The sequence below is a fragment of the Vigna angularis genome, chromosome 5, assembly GCF_016808095.1.
Source record: "Vigna angularis cultivar LongXiaoDou No.4 chromosome 5, ASM1680809v1, whole genome shotgun sequence".
In the NCBI taxonomy this organism is placed as follows: domain Eukaryota; kingdom Viridiplantae; phylum Streptophyta; class Magnoliopsida; order Fabales; family Fabaceae; genus Vigna; species Vigna angularis.
Genome location: NC_068974.1, coordinates 37,601,899 through 37,625,548, shown reverse-complemented (window position 1 = coordinate 37,625,548; position 23,650 = coordinate 37,601,899). Strand labels below are relative to the sequence as shown.

The window sequence follows — 23,650 nt, the reverse complement described above, 5'->3', positions numbered from 1 at the left end:
GACATTTGAGGAAAAAATATTATTCCTTGTCTCCCATAATATGTAATTTCACTTGCTATATATAAAGCAAAAGCCAACCACGAGAAATCGGGCTTCAAATAAATCTGCAATTACTTTCTAAAGGATTTGTTTCTCAAGAGGACACAATGGTAGCTATTGAAAAGAAAACAAAGTTCTCTGCATTATCGCAGAAAGAAAGGCAGTGAAAATGGATTCACAGTTGAATGTGTGACATACTTGGTTATGAGAAAGAAGATGAAGAAGCAAATTCAAAAGACCCTGAAAAGTTTGAAGCACAAAAGCGATAACACTTCAAGTATGCTTAGCTTCTCAGATGAAGCGGAAACAATCACGCTGATGTTTATCTCTGGCCAAAAAGGACACTCAAAACCCAGCAGATGGTCAGCAATATCCAAGTTGATGAAGCCTAAAAGAGAAGCTTGTGACTCTCAAGAATCAAACACAAATGAATTTCAAAAGGTGGATGCAGCCTTGCAGTGTCTCGTCAGTCACAAGCTTTCATCTATTGACAATTTTCATAGTGATATGGAAAATTTGGAGCTGTGCTTCATGATCTCGAAATAGGTGTTGATCACCTCTCAAGAAAATTAATCAGAAACAGAGTTTCCCTTCTCAACATCTTCAACCACTAATCATAGTATCTACTTGATTTTTGTGCACTCAATTTTCCCCCACGAGTGTCACAATTGTACATGAATGTGATTACATTTGTTTATAATGTATTAAATACATATCGATTGAGGATCAAACTATTGTTACTTCAACATCTATATCTTTTTGTAAAGTTCCTGTGTTTACCCTCTACATCTCATCTTTCAACTTTCCTTTTCCTCCTAAAAGTTCAGCATTAACATAAATGAAAGTAAAGAATCATAGAACAGTAAACACTTTTCTTACTTCTAGAGTCACAGAAGCAGAAAAGCAACTGCTCAGTAACATTTTTCTTTTATTCAGTTCACTTATAGATGTTATAGTCTATTGGTTATTATTCAATCATGCACATGTAGCAGCAACCGATGGCCAGCGTGACCTAAGCCTGTGCTTTAGCCATCGAAAAAGTCTACACATGCACACGAGGGCTGACAGTGAAATACATTTTGTAAAGAACTAATTTTCAAAGCAGTTGTTGCAAACCGTGTGTTGCATGATAGCATATTAATTAAGAGAAACGAGTTGTCAGGAGATTCCTGGTGGGAGACATTGCACTAACATTAATAAGGTTATGTTTGGATTCAAATCTTGATTAGTTAGCACTCATTAATGTGAGACTCCTTGCATCTTCAGTAAATGTCCATTATATATGTTGAGCACATGGCACTGGATGGAAGTTGAATCTCAACTCAATTTGTTCTCTTACTTTACAGACCTCGTGTTCCTGACCATTAGACAGTTTTGTATTAAATCAATGAGATGCAACAGAAACACAGGCTCAGGCTCCATTTCACCTCTCCCCCTTCTTTTCTCTCACACAATGTTAGCTTTATTTTAATAAACGGGAAATAGAGTTATGCAGTTCTTGTTTCTGCATGAGAGACAAGCTCAGCAGTACTGCAGCCATTGTTTAAGACATCAAGTAGTCCACACGTGCAGATCAATTTACATCATTGAATGCATGTTTTTTATGGTAAATCATCGAAGTGAGAGAGAAAAATGGAGCAAAGTGTTAGTTGGAGAGTTTCCATGTGGGAGACACTTTCCTAACAATTATGTGATCATGTTTAGATCCAAATCTTGATTTGTTAGCACTTATTGATATTAGTTTAAGGTGAGATTCCTTGTGTCCTCAACACCCTGTTATATATATATATATATATTGAGAAGATGGCATTACCAAGAAGGTAGATAAAAAAACTGAATTCTATTCTCAACATCTAGCCTTCTCTTCCCCTAAGGAAAAAATGGCAACCTCACAGTTGAACTCAAAATCCCATTTCCATGCTCGTTCAAACAGCTTACCCTCTAGACCACACCCACTTATCCTACAATGCAATGAGCACTTGGACAGGTTAAAGGCTTCCCATGAAACTTCTTCTTCCTCTTCAACCCTTAGCCAAAAGCTAGGAGGTTTGCAAGATCTACATGAATGTGTAGAAAATTTGTTTCAGCTTCCCCTCACTCAAGAAGCACTTCACCGTGAGAGTCAAGAAAACTGGGTGGATGAGCTTCTGAATGGATCCTTAAGGCTCTTAGATGTGTGCACAACCGCCAAAGACTCTCTACTGCACACAAAAGAGTGCATGAGAGAACTTCAATCGATTATGAGAAGGAGAAAGGGGGGTGAAGTAGAGCTCAGATCAGAGATTAAGAAGTTCTTGACTTCAAGAAAGGTGGTCAAAAAGGCCATCTCAAAAGCCTTGGCAAATTTGAAGGGTACCCCAAGAAAATGCAGCATGTCATCACCTGCAAACAAAGATAATCAAACAGTAGCTTTGGTAAATTTAATGGAGAACGTGGAAGTGGTCACTCTATCAGCATTTCAGACGCTACTTCATTTGATCTCAGGGAGTGCACAATCAAAGTCAAGCAGCTGGAGTTTGGTTTCCAAGCTAATGCAGACGAAGCAAGTAGGGTGCTCAAAGTTGGCAGATGAATGTGAATTTGCTCAACTTGATGAAGCATTGCAATCCTGCATGTTTTCCCATACAAGTAAATTTGATAACATTAGTAGACTGCAAAACCAGTTGGAGAAAGTGGAGTCGCTTGTTCAAGATCTTGAAGAAGGTTTTGAATTTCTGTTTAGGCGTTTGATAAAGACCAGAGTTTCCCTTCTTAACATCCTCAATCACTAGTTAAGATCATTGGGGTATCAACTTTTGTAATATATATATACAGAGAGATAAATTGAAACATTTTAATCAGATTTTTGATAGTCATGTTATTTCATTACAACACGTCCATTCAAGGAATTGAACACTTTTAACACCACTAGTCAACAACTTACGGATATTACACAAAAAAAGAAGTAAATGTGAATATTAAGTAATGGTTGGTTCATTAAAGTTCCATATCGATGGATTAATACGAAGAAGAAAGTTGTTTTTGGATTGTCACCACAACTCAATTGGTGTTTTAGATTTATGTGAACTTGGATAGTTGTCTCGCATGTAGGTATTTATTAAAGTTCCAAATCGATTAACATTAAAAAGAAAGTTGTTTTTGGATTCTTACCACAACTCAATAAGTGTATCAGGTGTACGTGAACTTGGATAATTGTGCGTCATATGGAAATGACAAAAATAACTCTTAAGATATTGAAAAATATATTAAATCGTATAATAATATATTGAAAAGTTTAAATATCTTTTTGCAAGAGAGTAACCTTTGTTTATTTAAGCTATGATTATTTATTGATTAAGGTAAAGAACCTTGAAATTATGAAAATAAATCATTTTTAATAAAATAAATTTAAAAGTCTAGAAAATTATTTTCGCAACATGCACCCACCCACCCACAGGGTAAAATAGAGATGTTGAGTGACTTAGTCTTCTCACTTAATGAATTGGGCTTAACTAATTAGACCTAAAAAAATATACTTAAATGAATTGTATCAAAATGGTAACTTTTGATATATTTTTTAATATAATCTTATGAGATATTTACTTATCTACGTAATATTTCACAAATAAAACTAAACCATTTTCTTTCACAAGTATTTAATAAAACCTTAATTATTAAAAAATAATAATAATAATACTGATAAAGAATACAATAATCATAATAAAATCTGATGTGAATAGTAAGTCTATGCTTCAAATCAAGTGTGAATATATATATATCATACTGTATCCTTAGATATTTAATATAAAAAAAAAATAAAATTTAATGTACAACTTACTTATAAATCTAACTCAACTCTACAAACCAGCTTGTAAAATAAGGTTTATATTCATTTATCTATTATAAATTGGTTTCATCTCTAGTTGATGTGAGACTTCTAGAAACTTCTAACTCTAATAACTGAATTTTTTTCAAAAAATGTAAAGTTATGCTAAAAAAAAGTTGCATGAGAAATCTTACTTCAATGAAAAGCAGAACTTTGTATTGAAATTCATTTTATAATAAAAACATGTCATATAATACTATATCAAATACAATCATGAAAGTTATAATGTAAGAATTTCTATTATTCCCTCAAAATACGACTTTGTAAAGTCAAAAAAACCATCATATAATATTGAGTGACAGCCATATTTTTTTTTTCTTATTGCTTGAAGTCCACATATTTGATGTAATGACCATTCTTCCATCAAAACTATCTAAACAAGTTAAAATTATTGATTTTTCACAAGTATAACTTTGAATATCTATTTCTTGATCATGTTTCTAGAAGGAACTTGGAATAATGGTTGGAGAGCAGCCAAGAAAAATCTCCTAAAACTAACATCGTCCACATACTCAACAATAATAACTGCATTTCCAAGTTCTTTCCTTGATTTTTCTGCATCATAACTTTCAGTTACCATTTATGCTGTTATGTTCTTAAACTAAACTGGATTAATATATATAAACTAAGGTCAATTTACAAGCTAAACTGAATGTTCTCATCAAAATCAAAACAAGTGATGGAAAAATATTACCATTTAATAGTATTTTGAAACTAGACATCCATTAAGGTATTAGATAATTGCATATCCAAGTTAAGAAAAAGCATGAGAATGTGAAAAAGTAATGGTTAGAAATTCAATAAAACCAAAAATATATAATTATAATATATAAATAAAAAGATTCATAAAATCTTTATTTTAAAATTTTGTGTTGAAAATTATTATAATCATTTTATTTGTACTTATTCACTCAAACTTAAATTCTCTAATAATTTGGAAATAAAATAGTTCAGAATTTGATTGAAGGATGAAACAGAAAATGGAAACAGGTAATGTAATTTGAATGCATTTCGAATGCATTTCTTTGAACATGAAAATAATGTTATTAGCGTTCTACTTATCCACTGATTATAATTAGCAGCATAATATTAGCAAACATAGCACGTGAATTTTGTCACTTTGTACCTTGTTTTCTTCTATTTACACACCCACCCTCTAATTTGCAAACGTTAGAAACCATGTTAAATGTTAATAAATGTTCCTCATTATATTTGTGGGACACGTGTCCGATCTATGTCAAGAGCCAAATGAAACCCAACAATTTATAAATCAAACAAACAAGAAATCAAACAAAATACGTTAAAAAATTAGTTGGTATTGTCTGAATTGAAAAATGGGAAAGTCTCTTCTTCCAAATTTTTGTAAATTTATCATAGATGACTTTTTATAATTGAAAATCGAAAAGAAAAAAAAACTCCACTTAGGAAAATTAAATAGCGAAAATAAAGTTGGTTATGAATAAATATTTTTTTGCTTTAATCTTATATTTCATCATAAATAATTAACTAGTAACTATTTTTTGTTTTAGTAAGGTTAATTGAAATCCAATTCTCTATAGATGAGTTAGTATATTTCTCATATTATAATTAATTAATATTAAATCTACATTAAAATAATTCTTTATGTTTAATGTTGGTTAAAAAATAAACTTTAATTCAATCATATATAAAATCGATTTATAGAATTAAAATTTCCATAATAAATAAATAAATATAAATATTATTTTACAAACCATTTTGAATTATATTTTTTAATATGATATAAAAGTTAATAAATTTATTATTTGTTATTGTTCTAATGCAGAAACACAAGTTGCAATTCTCCATCAATCTCTCTCAGTAGTGAGTGTAATCCTTATCTGCTTTCAATGTACCCTTCAACGTGAATCGTCCATCTTCCCATTCATTATGATCCCTACGTTGGATTGTAGTATTTTGTTTCTTTTGAACCCTAAAATCAATTATTATTATTTTTTTAAGTAATTCTCTTTACAATATAAATCAAATTGTTTTGTGCCTTTCATTCTTTTGTCGACATTATGTTACATTACATGACACTTACAAGAGTTTTTGGAATCTGAAATTCAATGTCATTCACTTTCAAAGTGGAATTCAATTTGAAAACTTTAATGGATTAAATTCATACCAAAAAACCATTTATTTTTTTAATATCGATTAAGTTCAATATTTATTTATTTTAAATTTGTAACTAAAATAAACTTATTGTGTATATGGATTATATTTATATTTTTGTCCAACTTTATTTCGTATAAAATTATTTTTCTATATTTGTTTAGGATTCAATTTATAAATAATTTCAATGTCATACATAATCATAATGATTTCTCATATTTTGCTGTCCTATTGATTATAGTTATATTTTTTAAAAAATTTAGGCGATTGTTAAATTATGTAATGAATTAGTTCACTTATTTGTTATCAAATTAAACACAAAATTCAAAGTTAAATAGAAAAATTAATAAAAATAATATTTAATCTCCTAAACTTTTCTTTATGAACTTTACTTGACACCTAGATTTTTAATTTTATTCCTGTTAATCCTTAAAAATGATTGATTTTTACAAAAAAAAAAATAACAAAAAAATGATAAATAGTTGGCATTTAGTGTAAATAATTTACCTCAAATATATAAGATAAATTTATGGTGATATATAGTAAGATTTATTGATCGATTGCAATAAAACTAAAATTTAAAGTGTGTATTGTACATGATATAATCCAAGGATCAATTAAGAAAAAAAAAGTTAAGGTAATTACTTACTAAATAAAATAAAATTTAGAAGGTTAAATACCCCTTCCTAAGAAACTAAAATAAATAAATAAATATCAATAGGTGATTCAAAGATCCGAGAGGATATTGAATACAAACCCTAATCAGACTAACCACGTTACGTTATTTTTATATTTACTAAAATGATATTTCTTTTTTCACCGTAAGTGAGATTTTTATCTAAAAACCGAAGTAAACGAATTGCTAAAATGCAATATCCATTTTGTCATGTCAATTCACCATTAAAAAATATTTTTTTAAAAAAATATCTCATGCACATCCAAATTGATTTTAATAGAAAATTCTGATATTATAATAAAATCAGTTTGAAAAAAAAATATCAAGTTTGATCTTATCGTGAAAATTCATCGAGAATGACCCAAAGAAACTTAAGACAAAAGAAATTATTCTTTCTTGTTCGTCTTAAGATATTTATGATCACCATAAAAAAAACAATTAAGCCTAAAAATTCTTATATTTTAGGGAATTTTTGTGGTCGAACGTACTAAGGGAGAACACGTTTTTCACAAAAAAAATAAAATAAAAATACAGTTTAATATAGCAGCCGAAAACCTTACAAAATAAATTTGCAAAACATTACATTAAATAATATTTAAAAATTTAATGATAAAATAAAAATAAAATACAAATAATGATAATTGGTTGGTTACTTGGCTATTGATTGGTGCGTGGAAACATTGGGAAGGGTTCAACTGGAGAGTGCACGAGATCCACAAACACAAAAAAATTGAGTTCGGCCCAACCTGGCCCACATTGAGAAATTGAGAACCGTGAATGCTGATGCTGGACTCTATATCCAAAATCTGGAGGAGACTTCTATGGCCCACCTACGAATAATCTACTTGTAACTTGTACCTTAAATGGGTCCCACTCAATCAACCACTAGACACCATTTTTGGGATTTAAAAAGAAAAAATTATTTAGGTCAAAGTTGGTACTAACACTGATATTATAATCACCATCTATAGTTAATTAAGTGATAGATTTTATAACTCAGCTAAATAATTGATAGCTGCTAGTTCGAAATTCAAATTATGGTAATACCATTTTAAAAATGGAAATAAAATATATTTATGTTCAAAATCTCAAACAATATTATTATTAATGATAAGAATTTTTTTATAATAATATTGTGTATAAACATGGGTATATTAATACTCATTCCACTTATCCATAAATGGACAGAAAAAATATTAAATTATACATGAGTATCTATTTTACTATTAAAATTGAATTTATCAATGTATATAGACCTCGATTTGAATATTTTAAACATTTTTAATCAAATTAAAATAATTGTTTCTGTAAGACCCTGGAAAATAACGTACATTGGAGTACGCGTGGCAGCTGGAGAGCTGGGCACCTCAACAACGTACGTGGCGGCAGCAGGGAGGAGCATTCCAACAGCAGACGCCAGGTGTCACGCTGCATGGGGTCTGGAGTTGGGAAAACGCAGTGCAGTTTGCGTGTCACTCGGAGGGCGCGACAGTTCAATAGAGAACGCCAGGTGTCACGGCGAGAGGAATCTGGAAAGCGTTAGTGGAATGCACGTGGCTGACGAGGAGCGGACGTTCGGCACTGGAAACAAAGCATGCATTTTCAGAAAAATTCATCTCTCGCTCTACACGCACACTCCTTTCTTAATTCTGGAAAATTCTTTCTCTCCTCCTTCTCTCTACGACTTCCCCACCTTCTCTCTAGGAACCTTCATCTCCTCTCTACCATTACTCACTTCTTTTAACTCCAATCAACTTTCTGAAACCGTAGAAACGTTCACGGGCCAGTAAGCTTCATTTTAAGCTGAACCTCTTTTGATCCTGTAACCGGTAAGTTTCCCAGCCATACCCTAGTTCTGGAGTTACTATGAACGCTGTTTCAGTTGCATGCAAGGATAAAATCTGAATTTCTGAGTTTTCTTTGGTTAGACTTAGTTAAGGAGCGTAAGGAAGAGCTTAGCGGGTAGAAAGTTATAGTTGGGCAGATTCAAGTTACACTGTTGAACGTTCACTGCTATCCAGGTAAGGGAAGCTTATATGTTTAATTTATACTGTATGTTGTATGATCTGAGTTGTATGAAAGAAAAATATACGGTTTGAATTGTATGGATAATCACTGTTATTGTGCATGTATGAACTGCATGATGTTTGAGCTGTATGGTTGACCACTGTTATGGAAATTTTACTGATATGATTTCTGGTTTTGACTTCTCTGCTATGAACGAACACTGCTGGTATGAATTATATTTGATGTTGATTTTGATTTAAATACATGTTGATTTGATCAAGTATGAATGGAGTAGGGTTATGTTGTGGTTGGAACGATTAAAATGTTGAAATCTGTATGATGATGATGTTTGAGGTGAATTAAATCTGGAAATGAAAGTTATAAAGTTGTAAATTGGAAATCTGGAAAATTCTGTTAAGCTTGAGAAATCTGGAATTTTAATCTTTCTTTTTTTTAAAATGACGCTCGTCACTGTACGGTCTTAGACCGTTCGGTTCTCACTAAAATAACTTAGTTTGGAATTCATTCATTTGGAATGAATTCTGCTCGAGAACGAGCGTCCCCAATTTTGTGAATGAGCGTTCGGTTCAGCTCAGTATAGATAAATATTTGAAACTTTATAAATACGTGACGTTCGGCCTTAAGTCGAGCGTTCGTCCTCAATGACGTCCGGCCTTAAGTCGAGCGTTCGTCCTTGATGTCGTTCGACCTTGTGTCGAACGTTCGTTTTACAGAGCGTTCGTCATTTTATTGAACGTTCGTCCCAATTGGCGCTCGGTCTTATACCGAAGCGTTCGTCCTAAATAGCGCTCGGTTTATACCAAGCGTACGTTCTGATTTGTGCTCGGTCATTGACCCAGCGTTCGTCCAATGCAGGGTTCGGTTTTATAACTGAACGCTCGTCCTTATCATTGAATTCTGAGCGAACGTAACTGGCGTTCGTCCAAATTGTTAATTAACGTTCGGTCTTTGACTGGCAGTGTTGTTTTCTGAAATCAATTCATATTTGGTTGTTTATCTAAATACTTTCTTACTGGTTTATCCTTTGGATTCTACCTGGATTATTTATACTTAAAATCTTTCTAAGTATCATCCATATCTTCTAAGATCAGTACCTTCAAATTATTAAGTGTCGAAACGTATTAGGTAGATAAATGGTTCGTTTCTTTTGTTCAGAAACGAGAAGGTAGGAGTACTGTAACATGTTGGTCCCTATTGATTAAATGATGAACGTTCGTGAATTTAAGGGAGTGGCACACAGAATGAAAATGTGAATATGAGAAATGTTTAATATGGACGAATGATAATTTGAACGAATTATTGGAAATGGATTTTAACGAGCGTTCCAAGGAGGAACGTCTCAGATATGATTGATTATTGAAGTTTTGTAAAGTATGACTGTGGGCATGCTAATGCTGGCTTGGTCCATCCTGATATTCCGTGATACTCATCTTCACGTAGAAGGGAGTACTCATGTGTGGGAATGGCAGGAGGCTCTATTCCTTAGAGGTACTTTGGATAGAGTTAACCTCGAGTGGCAGCTGTTGAGGGCTTCCCAGTTACTACATCACTCGGGTGCAAGGACGCCTGTAGCTACATGGTTCATACAGTCCGGACGGTCTGTCTTATATACGTATGTTTATGATTGTGATTGGATAAGTCAAATGTTGTATGTGTGAATTGAAATGTAAATGTATGTGTTGATTTTATAAATTAAATATTATAAGCTTACCCTTGCATTTCCATTATGTGTCTACTGTCCATGTATATTTCCGTCTTGTCAAAATGCAATGATCATCCGTTGTGGGTGTGAGCAGATGGTGGTGCATCCCTTGATCAAATGCTGGAAGAAGAAAATTTGGATGAAGCAAATCGGGTGGAGGTTGAAGTGAAGGCCGAACAGTAGCTCGTTCGGTTTTTAGTTAGTTTATTTAGGATGGCGGTCCGCTTGTGAGCGAGCGCCCTTTTGCTGGATGTAACTACTTGGACGTTCGGTATTTTATTTTGTAAACCGTTCGTCCTCATTGTTTTGTAAACGCTCGTAACTTATGTTTGCATGTAAGGCCGTTCGGCCATTCGCGAATTTAACCCCTCTTATTTAAGGACTGTTTCTCCATACTATTACGTGTAATTATTCTAAATATATAGTTGATGACTGTAGAATTTTGGGATGTTACAGTTTCCATGAGACTGATTTCTTTAATCTCTCTGTGTAGAAACAGTTAAATTAACCGATATAAATCATGATAAATATGAGTAAAATAAATAGTAAATCCTCCTTGTCAATATTTAATACAGCCACATATCGAAAATTCAATTCAATTATTTTTCAATTTTAAAAAAGGTTTTCTATGGTCATATTAAACTATAGCAAATATTTGAATGAAATGAATGTATACGGGAGAAATGTACAGCTGAAATTATGGAACTACTGACGTTGAAAATTTACAAATTTCATGAAATTAAGGAAGTTGAATTTGAAAGGGTGATTTAGAGCTAAGTGACTTTCGTTTTTAAACTACACCTACTCTTAATCTTTTAGTAAATAGCACATGTTTAAGCTTTTATATAACCGAGTGAGAAAATTTTAATCATCATTATCATTACATTGATAGAAGATGTTTGAGCATAAGTTGCTTGATTTAACCTGTTATATTCTTGGACGGGAAATGCCAGTTACCAATGGCGAGCATGAAAACTACCCTATCAAACTCAATCAAGTTCAACAATAATCATGTTTACGAAGATAAGTTAAATCATGCTCATAATCAACAAAAAGAAATGTTGCAACATGTCGTCAAATGACAACCGTGGAAATTAGCTTTAATTTTACATATTTCTTTCTCAAAACTTTCCTCTGATTTCACGAACGGCTAGTGCCTGAAATTGACATTTGTTTGTTTCCTAATGACTTTTCCCTCTATAAGAGGACCCTAGAAACTTGAGCTAGACATGATCTTCAGATCATAGAAGCAAACCAACATTATTTAATTATACTTCACATGCTCTGTTATAGTTTTTGAAAACTGATTTATACCAAAGCGTGAGATTTTTCCCATCTTTCTCGTGAAAACTCAGGCTCACAAGCCAATAAAGGCAACCACAACCTTTCACACCACTTGATCACATTCACTATCAACTCATCCACCTTCATTGCCTTTTCCAGTAATATAAATCCTCCCTCTGATCAGTTTTCTGAATTCCAATTTGCATCATAAACACAACACATGTTAGTTCAATTCTTGTTCTTCATAGCTCATATTCTAACTGTTTGCCTTAAAATTCCTTTCCAAGTAACTGGGGGTGTTGAGTTTTTATTTCTTCATATTCCTTGGTTTTTCTTTTCATATTCCTACTGTTGTAAAGTAAGATTTTTCTTTTCTTTCCATTCACTGCTATTATTTTAGTGTCACTTTTAAGTTTCTGACAGAATCAACTGTGACTCCAGCTTTGTGCTGTACTGTTATAATGTAATGTATACTTCACTTGGTTTGCTTACAGTTGCAACTTCAAAGTACAAGCTTTTGAGATTTGGAGGTTGTCCTTTTGCAAGGAATTGAACTGTCGCACATCATTACCATCTGGGGTACCTGAAATTGAGGTTTTTCTCAGTGTTGAGGCAATCACAATGGTGTCTGCTTGTGTGACCTTGAAAGCGAATACCCATTTCGTAAACTCGAGAAAAGACAATATTTTTCGTCAAGATGGTGGTTTTTTAGGTGAGAGACTCAAAGGGAGCCTTAATTACAGTCCCTGGATCATTAATCAATTGGCCTTAAGTTTGAGAACCCAGGAGAGGGTGAAGAAGGCCAAACCTGGTGTTGTTTCTGCTGTTCTTACGTCAAGTACTACCAAAGAATCAGTGGTAAGTCCAATTCTGTTGTTGGATCCATTTTATACTTTCTAACTCCCAGTTTTTATGATCTTGGTCAGTATGATCTTGACCAGTGTGTTTGGAAGCACATTAAGAACTAAGAAATCACGTCTGCAACGTAGAATTGTATTATATTTTTATTGGAGATTAACAAAAATAGTTTCTATATCTGGGATGTGAAACCAAACACGCAATATTCTCGTTTTGAATTTCAATTTCAGGCTTTTCAAATGCCAGCGTTTCTCAGGAGAAAGGCTGACCCAAAAAATGTTGTTTCCATCATTCTGGGAGGGGGTCCTGGGATTCAACTATTTCCTCTCACCAAACGAGCTGCTACACCTGCTGTGAGTAAAACTCATCACTTTCTTGGAGTTCCACTTTCATGATGAGATGAGATGATAAAGTATGTTTCTGTAGGTTCCTGTCGGAGGATGCTACAGGCTTATAGACATCCCAATGAGCAACTGCATCAACAGTGGCCTCAACAAAATATTTGTACTGACCCAATTCAACTCTGCATCCCTCAACCGTCACATCTCCCGCACCTATTTTGGAAATGGAATCAACTTCGGCGATGGATGTGTGGAGGTATGTATCCAAAATAGGATGGTGATTGTTAGAGATCATAAATGACTCATACATCATTCTCTGGTTGGTTTTTTGTGCAAGATATGTCTGTGGGGAATAAGACATGAAATGGTAAAGTGTTGATAAAATTGTATTATGTTTTTATTGGAGATACAGTTTTATGTGCTGTGACTGGTAGAGAAGTATAAGCCACAAGAATGATTGTTGACCTGTCACTGTTTTTGTTCATTATGATTTAATATGACAGAACAACTCAAATACTTAATAGGTTCTGGCGGCTACTCAAACTCCAGGAGAAGCTGGAAAGAAATGGTTCCAAGGAACCGCAGATGCTGTGAGGCAATTTACATGGGTATTTGAGGTATAATCTTTCTTATATACTGCGTGCCCCTCTCATATTTTTTTCCTCTCAAGTTGAATAGAATGATGATAGTTTGAAAATGTTGTAGGATGCCAAAAACCAAAACATTGAGAATGTATTGATCTTGGCCGGAGATCATCTATACCGAATGGATTACATGGACCTTGTGCAGGTATGCAGGTTAATTGTTCTTAATTAAGAGCCTAGACATAAAGTCTTTTAACAATTTTCTCCTACCCTTCTTATGTTCTTGCATAAAGTCTTTTAACAATTTTGCCTAGACATGCAGGAGTGTTTCTTCATTCTTTTTCGCAGTTCTTATTTACTGGTTATCTATCTTGTAATAAATATGCAGAGTCACGTTGACAGAAATGCAGATATTACAGTATCATGTGCTGCTGTAGATGACAGGTGCGTTTAGTCACCTTTTACTTGTGGTTCTTTTTGTTGCATTTTTTTTTTCTTTCTGAAGTGGCATGTTTCTTTGTTTTTTACCACTGTGCTACTGGGAGAATATGTTCTCTTCCATTGGAAAGGAAGGAGTCACTATAGAATAATATTATTCAAGTCTCATTTCCAATCACCTTTTTTTCAGCCGTGCATCAGATTATGGATTGGTCAAGGTAGATGGCAGAGGTCGAATCATCCATTTTTCAGAAAAACCCAAGGGTCCTGATCTAAAAGCAATGGTAAGTCCTAAGCCAATGAATGTTCAACTAAAATAGGTTCCTGGTCACTATCAGACCGAACATATATATATATATATATATATATATATATATATATATATATATATATATATATATATATATATATATATATATATATATATATATATATATATATATATATACATGCATACATACACATATATATATATATATACATACACATATATGTATATCCAGAATGAATTGTCATACATCATTGATAGCATCACACAGTGACGTACAAAACATATTAAGTTATATGTTACAGCATAATAATGTGATCGTAGTATATTTATGTCGTTTCTCATTGTAACTATGTGTTCCTGTTGCTTGTATGCAGCAAGCAGATACTTCTGATTTCGGGTTGTTACCCCATGAGGCAAAAAAGTCACCATATATTGCATCTATGGGGGTTTATGTATTCAAGACGGATGTTTTACTCAAACTTTTGAAATGGAGATATCCTACAGCCAATGACTTCGGATCTGAAATCATTCCTGCAGCTGTGAGGGAACACAATGTCCAGGTAAGAGAAACTGCACTAATCATATTTCCTTTCAAATGTTTGGATCTATTCTCGAAGGGTGAATATCTTGCATTTGCAAGGAACTGATCACTGCTAAATGAGGTAACAATACAAAAGTTGAATGTCTGTTATCTTCTTTCAGGCGTATTTATACAATGACTATTGGGAAGACATTGGAACAATAAAATCATTTTACGATGCTAACTTGGCTCTTACTGAAGAGGTGAGGTCAAGATATTTACTCTTGTCAAGTTTGTAATTTATTGGTATTCTTAATTTGTAGGTATAGGCACACTATCAGAGATGCATATATTAAGTTTCCCTTATTTTGCTTTCTGTGTGATACAGATCGGTGGTTGTTCTTTTAGCATAAGGTCACCATAAATAAATCAACATATTATAACTGTTGTATCTTGGGAGTTAGGGAATAAGTGAATAACAGTCTATATTGCAAATTGTAGCATACTAATTCAGAGGAGAATAAATCAACAGTGTAATCAGTAATGGTTAAATTACAATGAAACTCAGACTTCAAGTAGCTGATAGAATGTAGCAAATTGTCAGTGTCCTGAAACTAATATCTGTATTGTGCTCCTCTCTTGCAGAATCCAATGTTCAAATTTTATGACCCCAAAACACCCATTTACACCTCTCCAAGATTCCTACCACCCACAAAGATAGACAAATGCCGGGTATGATTTTGACCACAAATTGGAAAACTTTTCTAGTAGTTTCGTGAGATGTGTCACTCACAATACTTGATTTTCTCCGCAGATTGTGGATGCAATAATCTCCCATGGATGTTTCCTAAGGGAATGTATCGTTCAACATTCCATAGTGGGGGAACGTTCACGTTTGGATTATGGTGTTGAGCTCCAGGTAATAACTATCACAATTTCTAAACCTAGTATTCTAATTGCTATGCCTTTCTGTTTTGGGATTCATACCATCTCAAATTCTAAAACCACCTTTTACAGGACACTGTAATGATGGGAGCTGACTATTACCAAACTGAATCAGAAATTGCTTCTCTGCTGGCAGAGGGGAAGGTTCCCATTGGGATTGGAAGGAATACAAAAATTAGGTAATCTCATCCTAAGATGAACAATACATGTTGGTTTTAGAAGTTGACACTAACTACAAATGTGTCATTATAATGATAAAGACTTGGTTTAACATGTACCTATTAATAATCTGATCTTTACTACCTGTTGTCCTTGTTGAAGAAACTGCATAATTGACAAGAATGCAAAGATAGGGAAAGATGTCATCATCACGAACAAAGATGTAAGCATGATTGTCTTATCTTGGTTTTACATTTGAGCCAATTTTGTTAGGTTATATATTGCTAATCTTGGATAATTGTGAAGCAGAAGTCATTAGTATTATGATATGATGTTACCTATTAACAAGCAAATTATTGGTCTGTAGGGAGTTCAAGAAGCAGATAGACCAGAAGATGGATTTTACATTCGATCAGGAATCACAGTCATATTGGAGAAGGCAACAATAGAAGATGGCACTGTCATATAAACGGGTGGAAGTGCTTATTTGCATGGATTGATGACAAGAAGTAGCTCGAAAAAGCACTCAAAGGAACTTTTGCCGTCTTTGGGGACAGAAATTGAGAAATCAGAACCCCCTTTTGTTATATATGCAAAATAGAAAGATGTCTTGCATGTAAAAGTAGAATGAACAAACAATATGTGAAATCAGATCAAGTTGCATAAAAGTAAATAAAATGAAAAGCTGGATGTGAACTGTTTTCTTCTTTCCACGTTGAGCAACAGAATAGCCCATAATTATTCTGAATTTAAACAAGTACTTGTTATAGCAGTGTGCAATAAAGAATTAAGAAACTAGCACAAGCGCTGTTGTGTAAGTCTAGAAGGTTGCATGCTTGTATTAATTGATTGCCTAAGGATTGACACGTACAACGTAGATTTTGTGGAATGATTTTTACCTGTTCAAGAAAAATGAGTAAATTGGTGTCTAGGAAAATGCTTAGTCACTTGTCAGAAAAAAAAACCTTCACTACAAGCCAAAACAGCAACTTCTAAAAGTGGTTGTACATTGATTCTTAAATCAAATTATCGATGACTCAATAATTCAATAGCCATCAGAAAAAAGTTCACATGGCATGTTGATTATTCTTAGCAATTTTTGTTATTTTAAAAAAAATGGATACTTGCATAAAGACGATTATGATTCTTGTATGATTCATTCAGTGGCTAGCCTGGGTGTCGTGTTCTATCTTACATTAATTTTTGTTTGTGGAGACATTGTAGGGATGCAATTCGTAGATTGTACAAAAAAGACGGATGCAGATGCCATTTACTTTCAATAGGGTATGAATGGCTTTTTGTATCATGGACCAAATTCCTCTTAGATTCTGCAAACAAATGTTCCCATCTTTTCTTTCCGATGCTTTATGTCTTTCTATCCTTTGGGAATAGGGATACTTTGTGTTTCAAACCTTTTCTCGGTCTTCCCTACACAATAGTAAATGAAATCATGCTAAAAGCCATTCTCTTCCAAATCATGGTGTGAAACTTTTTATCTTATAAAAATCTTCAAAAGTACGTTATAATTTAATTCTTTACAATATTTAAACCTTTAATTACGAGTGTATATATTTTCTGAATAACTTATTTATGTTTCACTAATTTTAATTCTTAGAAAGTTTACTTGTAAGGTGATTAGCCCTTTCATAAAATATTTAATTAAAATTTGAGGTTACTCCTAAAAACATTATTGAACAACCGAAAATTGTGATTCTTTATTTTCCTTTCGATAAGTTAATTACAAATCGCTTATATTAAATTAGACTGTGACTGAGAATTTCAATCTTAGGAGTTAGGAGTACTTTTTTGTATTATTAGTTCTGTAATGGTCCACTCCTTAATTTTACAAAACCGATTTGTACTATGATAATCTATACTTTGAAAACATGGTAAGGGTCCTTTCTCTTTCAATCTTCCTTGCCTAATTCTTCTATCATAATTCGACATGCTTTGGGACCTCGAGAATCATACATGTAATCGTAAATAACTTTTTACTTAAAAAGTAGCACAACATCATTGCATTGAGAAGCTATTATTCAGAATGAAAATTTCAACCCAATATGAACTCCTTCACCACGATATATGCTTAACTTGGCAGTTTACTTGGGTGGTAAGAATGGATTCAATCCCTCTTGAGATATTTCTCCCATCCTGAGTTATTGCATAATAATTTTATACATACACAAAAATGCACGCTCCGATACATAACTACTTCAGATGCATGCAGCGCTTATATTGTGTTTTGACTAAGCCAAATCTGAGGCGAATATGGAAGTAAGATGAGCAACTATTCAACATTATTGTGGCTACACACGGCCCCTAGCATTTCTAACTTCTCCAAGACTTCGAGTACAGAAGTAAGTAGCCATATGTCAAATCTTATATGTATTCTTGGACTAATCCTGAGAATCGCCCACCCACCATAAACTCCATAGAAAATTTATATCAACAATGGCCAACGATTTCAAAACCCCTTCATATTCCAAACTATCACTGGTCCCTTTTTCATAAGCTCGGATGGATTCAAACTATTCATTGCCTTTCCCATCAGAGCCATGGCAGCAATGCTCGGAAACTGTTTCTTTTGAGACTCTTCTAGCACGCCATTTGAAGACTTTTGTTCATGAAGCTCCCCTAATTCATGCCTCTTTTGGGAAGAAGCAGCACGATTATGACTCCATCTTTGAATCCAGGGATGTGAAAGGGTAATTTCTACAGTTTTCTTCGCTTCAGTTAAAGTGGACTTGCCATTTGTTGATACTGTTACAGGTATATGCGGCACCATCTGTCCTTCAGCTTGATATATCATTTTCGGTTCCAAACGGAGTTTGCTATCTTTCATAATTTTGCCAAATATACTATTAACTTTTTCATGCGAGAAAGGTTCTCCTATTCTTGTACCCTCAGTCCCATGAGCAGAGCCCAATGTGCCCAACTTGAGTCGTTTGACCCATCTGCTGCTAGGATCTGATCCAAAAGAGCTATTGCCAGAATTTGACCTTACATGTTCATCTGCATGAGAAAGAAAGTGATCCAATTCAAGGCTGTGGGTTCGTGATGTGCTAGCCTCCCTATCAACCACAGGACCCTCCTCAGCAAGAAGGTCACAAGGCTCTTCGTTTATGTCTGGTATAGCTGTATTCATTGATTTTGCTAGGTTTTTCTCTCTGGAAGAAATTGTTGCAACTTTAGACGTGAGCGAATTTTGACTATCCTTGGAGCACTACAAAATAAAAGAATTTGGCAACTCCTACCTAATTAGCCTCTCAAAGTTTAATATAGTATCACATTTTACAAGGCACGTGGTTGTTAAATAATCAACTACAAATGCGAATGAAGACATATATTGGTGCATGTGTGTATTATTAAAAGTCTAGGTTCGAAGGAACAGTGCCATTCAAATTAGCTGCTTCTCGGTATGACACTGTTCAGCATTCATCATAACCAATGTGAATGTATAAATAAATGACAATTTTATTTTTCACAAAAAGCTAGTCCTTGATATGTAAGTCCTTAAACTTATCTTTTAGAGAAGTTAATATAAGAATATCTATAAATTAATTCATGCATAAGTTAATTTTATCTTAAAAATATATTATATTTTTTCTTCTTATTTTTCTCTTCTGTATAGATTTATGAGTAAGCTCATCAAAATATACCTAAATTTCAATCATGAAAAAAAAATGCACTAAAATCATCCAAATGCTTGAGAAAGAAAGTTATGATTGAAAATTTGATGTCATTGTAGGAAGAAGATCAAATTATAATTAGAAACATTACCTTATTTGTTTGGAATGAAACGTCACCTGAAAAAGACAACAGGAAGAAGGATCAGCTGTATAGCCAAAAAACCACCAAATTGCACACAACATCATCCTCCAAAAACTAATAGTAGGAGTAAAGTTAACTGAAAAAAAATTAACATTGTGTATTCAATTAATCAAAATAAGAATATCTGAAAATTAAATGAAGCATTAAGTATAGCATATGGCACATCCTTCAAGAGTGTGCATACATACCGAGAATATCATTCTTATGTAAAGCATCGATGTCCATAGTATCTGTTTCAGCAGATGACTCATTCTTTAGGCATGTTGGAAATTTGAAATCGTGGACATTTTCCTTTCCTCCATTCTTTATGGAGCTTCCTATACCTTCCAGCTTCAGAGCATGGCCACTCGTGGGTGGAGAGAAATCAAGGATCTCATTGAAAGCGTTTCCTTTGAATTTGATAGGTGCTATTGGCTCTCTAAAGAACTGACCTCTGTCAGAGAAGGTAACATCAGTGTTTTTTGACATTAGAATATGGTGAGTTGCCTGGGAAATTTTGGGACGTCCTCTAGACGATTCTTCAACTGAATCTATACTGGTGTATATCTTCATAGATTCCACATCATGAATAGAACAGGGAATTCGGTCAACCACAGAGTTTAGTCCACACAACTTTTGTAGTTTATCTGCCTCGGAGGATTCAGTCTGGCACGTAATATTTGGATTAGAAACATAGTTTTCAATCTCATGTTGCTTACCACCAACAAAATATAAGCTATCGCCGCTACCAGCTGCTGAATCATGCGGTAAACGAGTAATACCACCTTGCATCCATCTTGAAAAAAAGGATCTTTGGGGATTTAAGAGGCTGCTCATTTTCTTCTCGCTGATTAAAAGAGACGAAAAGGTATGATATTTGGAACTTTCGAATCGCCCTCTGGCTGCTAAATTGTAGCTGGATTGACAGATTTCAAACGGTTCATGCGTGAGTTGGGACATCACAGCTTTCCCTTTGCTACGTCCAGTTGGCACTGCGTCAGCGTCAGAAGCTGCTTTTACAAAATCATCCCATAGTGATGCTGAAACAGTGAGGTTCTGCTGTTCAACATCCCACGGAGATTTCATCAGCAGAGCTGTCGGTAAAACTTCTTGAGACAACACTTGACACTCTTTTACTACGGTTTCAATGTTCAGAGGAACATGTGTAGGTATTGATGATAAGCCTGCTCGGGAAGTCCCAGCTCTATCGAGAGAAATAGTTCCATCTCCAGAGCAGGGTTCAGTTTCAGATTTCCCATCTTCGTCGTCGTGCTCTTCCCTCTGCAGAGGCAATTCTCCATCCAACTTTCCAGTAAATTTCAGTGTAGGAAATGATTTGGAATCACAGCATGCCTTCTTCGCTTTTTCATTGTCTGCCTCACTGTTGAAGGTAACACTTGTGGCCCTAACTGCTTCTCCAACTGCTCCAGCGTGCATAGAACTACCTATCCCACCAAGCAAACCATGCTGCTCAGCACCGCCGTCTTCTTTCTCTTCATTCAGCTCACAATCTACCCCCAAACGATTGCAAGCAGGGGATGCTGATTTATAACTTGACTTCATCCAATGAGCCATCCACGCCGACCGGTTCCTGTTCATTGGTTGAGCTTCACCCCTCCCACCATCATGACATGCTTCTGCAGCAGTATCATCAGGCATCATGATTGATAGATTTCCTTAAACAACAAACCACCAATTTCCCCTATCCACAAATGTTTCAAAAACATAAATTACCAACAACTAAAAATTCATCGCATGCAGCAGCTACAGAAAAACGAACAAAACTAGATCGCAAGATTCAGAACTCAACACCAGCACACGAAGTAAGCAAAATCCAACTCTATCCATCCCGACACAGAAATCACTACCGTATAATCGAATACATATTAGTAACAACATCTTTCAGCGTGAAATCAAAAATCGAAACAACTCCAGTTTAACCGAATTCAACAAAAACAAACCAGAAAAGGCAGTCAACAGAATTTCACAACAAATTCAACGAACAAATTAATTGAAAAACCGCACAGTAAGTAAGTACCTTCAAAAGTGAGAAAGGCGAAAGAGCAAAATCGGCGAAACTGTGAAGAGAAGCACTGAGTTTGAGAAGCAAGGAAATGAAAGACGTGAAGGAAATAAATAACGACAAAGAAGGAAAAGTGTACGAGAGCATTAAATCAACGGTGAGATGTTGGTCGTAGTTGAGTCGAGTGTGTGTGGGAGAAATCTAAGCGTTGATCTTTCGATGCAGTGTGGTTGGGATGGATTAGATTGGCGTTGATTAGTTTGGCTTCCTCAGCCACAAGAATCGAACTGGAGCGAGTGGGACGCACCATTCTGCACTTTTCCTTTCTTCCAATTGGCCCGGTCCTTTTTTTCGGGCTGTTTTCTCGTATGTTTCGAATTACGCGTAATAATTGTGACCACTTTTAAACTGCGCGCCAATTCATTAAATAATCGTCTTATATTTTGTCTTTGTGCTCAAAGGATCTGAATCTACCTTTTGTAAAAAGCAAAACAAAAAATAAAATAAAAATACCTAAGCAAAATATCTGCTTACAAAACATCTTCATCTTTTTGGTCTCCATCCACACAACATCTTCTTCAACTAGCACAAGTGTTTCAGTTTTGCGTATCATTTACTCCAACAATGTTTTCGTATCTCTGTAATGTAATATCTTTCTTTTAATTAATACTTATAACTTTCATTATTTTTTTCTTAAAAAAAAAACAGCTGAAATAAATTGTCGGAGGGTTCCAATTCTGTTTATCCTAATGTTGTCATTTTGATGCTTACAAATAAATATGATTAGTTATTGCTACGTATGTTAACTTTATATAACTAACTTTGAAACATAAGCAATTAGTAATTTAATCATGATTTTAAAACCTTACTTATAATCCATAACGTAATTATTATATTATGGATCGTTTCTCTTACGAGCAACGTGGTGTATCTTTTTGATTAAGTAGCTTTCATGAAAATCAATATTTATCACTAATAAATTACTTTAAATCATAACGGCATAATCGTCAATGATTTAGGTGATATACGAGATCTTATATTATAACATTATTTCCACCGTGATATTATAGATAGTAATAATAATGCTGTATAAGAAATTCTGAAATTATAATAATCCATTAGGTACAAGAGTTTGATGACTAAAACTTTGAAAAAATCATAATTTATAATTTTGTTATCTTAACTGCAAATAAAAGTATCACAAATTTATCATTTTTCGTATGAAAACAATTAAATATTGATTTTTTTTCTTCATCATCAATTATTAAATTAGTAAAATTGTGAAAATTAGTTGGTGAAACAATATGTTACACGTGCTTTTTTTGTGTATATTTAGTTTGTGTGTGTGTTTTATGTAAATATTATTATAAAAATAAATTGGACACGTGCATACACACATTCAATGTATGCAAACTGTCGTCCGTATTCTTTTTAAGAAATTTAATATAATTATGAGCTCCATTATATATCACTCACTATTATAAATGCATGTACTACGCATACGTATGTGTATTTTTTTATTATAAATAAATAATAATTTAAAATGATAAACGACAAAATAATTATTTTTATTTATAAAATAATTAAATTTAGATTAATGATCATATTAGTGTGTTTGGATTTGAAAATTGATTTAACGGACTTGAGAAAAAAGAAAGCGAGATTGAGATTGTTTAAATTAAAAAAAAAGTTATGATCTAAATAATAGATTAAAAAATGTTTTAATAATTAACTAAATGGTTGCTATTTTATTTTTAAAAATAAATGCAATATAAATTTAAATGTACATAGTAAGAATTATATTAAAATGAAATTAAAATTATTATTTAAAATTACAAAACTATTATAATAGTTATTATTAATATTATTATTGTTATTCTTTTTTTAGAGAAGTGTTTTTTTCTAGAGGTTATGTTGGTAATTATATGTTTGAAAGTTACATTTCTTGACTTCTTTGTTTCTCTGTGAGGATAT

The 23,650-nt window shown here is 33.5% G+C and overlaps 3 protein-coding genes across 7 annotated transcripts; 2 read left to right on the top strand and 1 right to left on the bottom strand.

Annotated features, from left to right (window-relative positions):
- Window positions 1-1,856: 1,856 nt before the first annotated feature.
- On the top strand, window positions 1,857-2,885 carry LOC108340189 (uncharacterized). Its single transcript, XM_017577400.2, has one exon. The coding sequence runs from the start codon at window positions 1,920-1,922 to the stop codon at window positions 2,808-2,810; it is 891 nt and encodes a 296-aa protein (XP_017432889.1). The 5' UTR covers window positions 1,857-1,919; the 3' UTR covers window positions 2,811-2,885.
- An 8,787-nt stretch (window positions 2,886-11,672) lies between these two features.
- LOC108340279 (glucose-1-phosphate adenylyltransferase large subunit 1) lies at window positions 11,673-16,554 on the top strand. Of its 3 annotated transcripts, none has more exons than XM_017577540.2 (15): window positions 11,673-11,885; window positions 12,222-12,585; window positions 12,816-12,938; window positions 13,012-13,182; window positions 13,451-13,543; window positions 13,632-13,715; window positions 13,899-13,954; window positions 14,139-14,232; window positions 14,594-14,779; window positions 14,922-15,002; window positions 15,385-15,471; window positions 15,554-15,658; window positions 15,757-15,863; window positions 16,006-16,066; window positions 16,211-16,554. In XM_017577540.2, exons 2-15 carry the CDS (start codon window positions 12,349-12,351, stop codon window positions 16,310-16,312), a joined length of 1,587 nt encoding a protein of 528 aa, XP_017433029.2. In that variant the 5' UTR covers window positions 11,673-11,885; window positions 12,222-12,348; the 3' UTR covers window positions 16,313-16,554. The 3 variants fall into 3 exon arrangements, with proteins under 3 accessions (XP_017433029.2, XP_017433028.2, XP_017433030.2); XM_017577539.2 differs by having other exon boundaries at window positions 11,673-11,949; XM_017577541.2 differs by lacking the exon at window positions 11,673-11,885 and adding an exon at window positions 11,947-12,085.
- Window positions 16,555-17,859: 1,305 nt separating this feature from the next.
- On the bottom strand, window positions 17,860-22,048 carry LOC108340278 (F-box protein At2g16365). Of its 3 annotated transcripts, none has more exons than XM_017577536.2 (5): window positions 21,816-22,048; window positions 21,692-21,731; window positions 19,863-21,355; window positions 19,624-19,649; window positions 17,860-19,066 (listed from the first exon to the last, which is right to left on the bottom strand). In XM_017577536.2, exons 3-5 carry the CDS (start codon window positions 21,313-21,315, stop codon window positions 18,308-18,310), a joined length of 2,238 nt encoding a protein of 745 aa, XP_017433025.1. In that variant the 5' UTR covers window positions 21,316-21,355; window positions 21,692-21,731; window positions 21,816-22,048; the 3' UTR covers window positions 17,860-18,307. The 3 variants fall into 3 exon arrangements, with proteins under 3 accessions (XP_017433025.1, XP_017433027.1, XP_017433024.1); XM_017577538.2 differs by having other exon boundaries at window positions 19,863-21,290; window positions 21,816-22,047; XM_017577535.2 differs by having other exon boundaries at window positions 21,692-22,048.
- Between the last annotated feature and the right edge of the window lie 1,602 nt (window positions 22,049-23,650).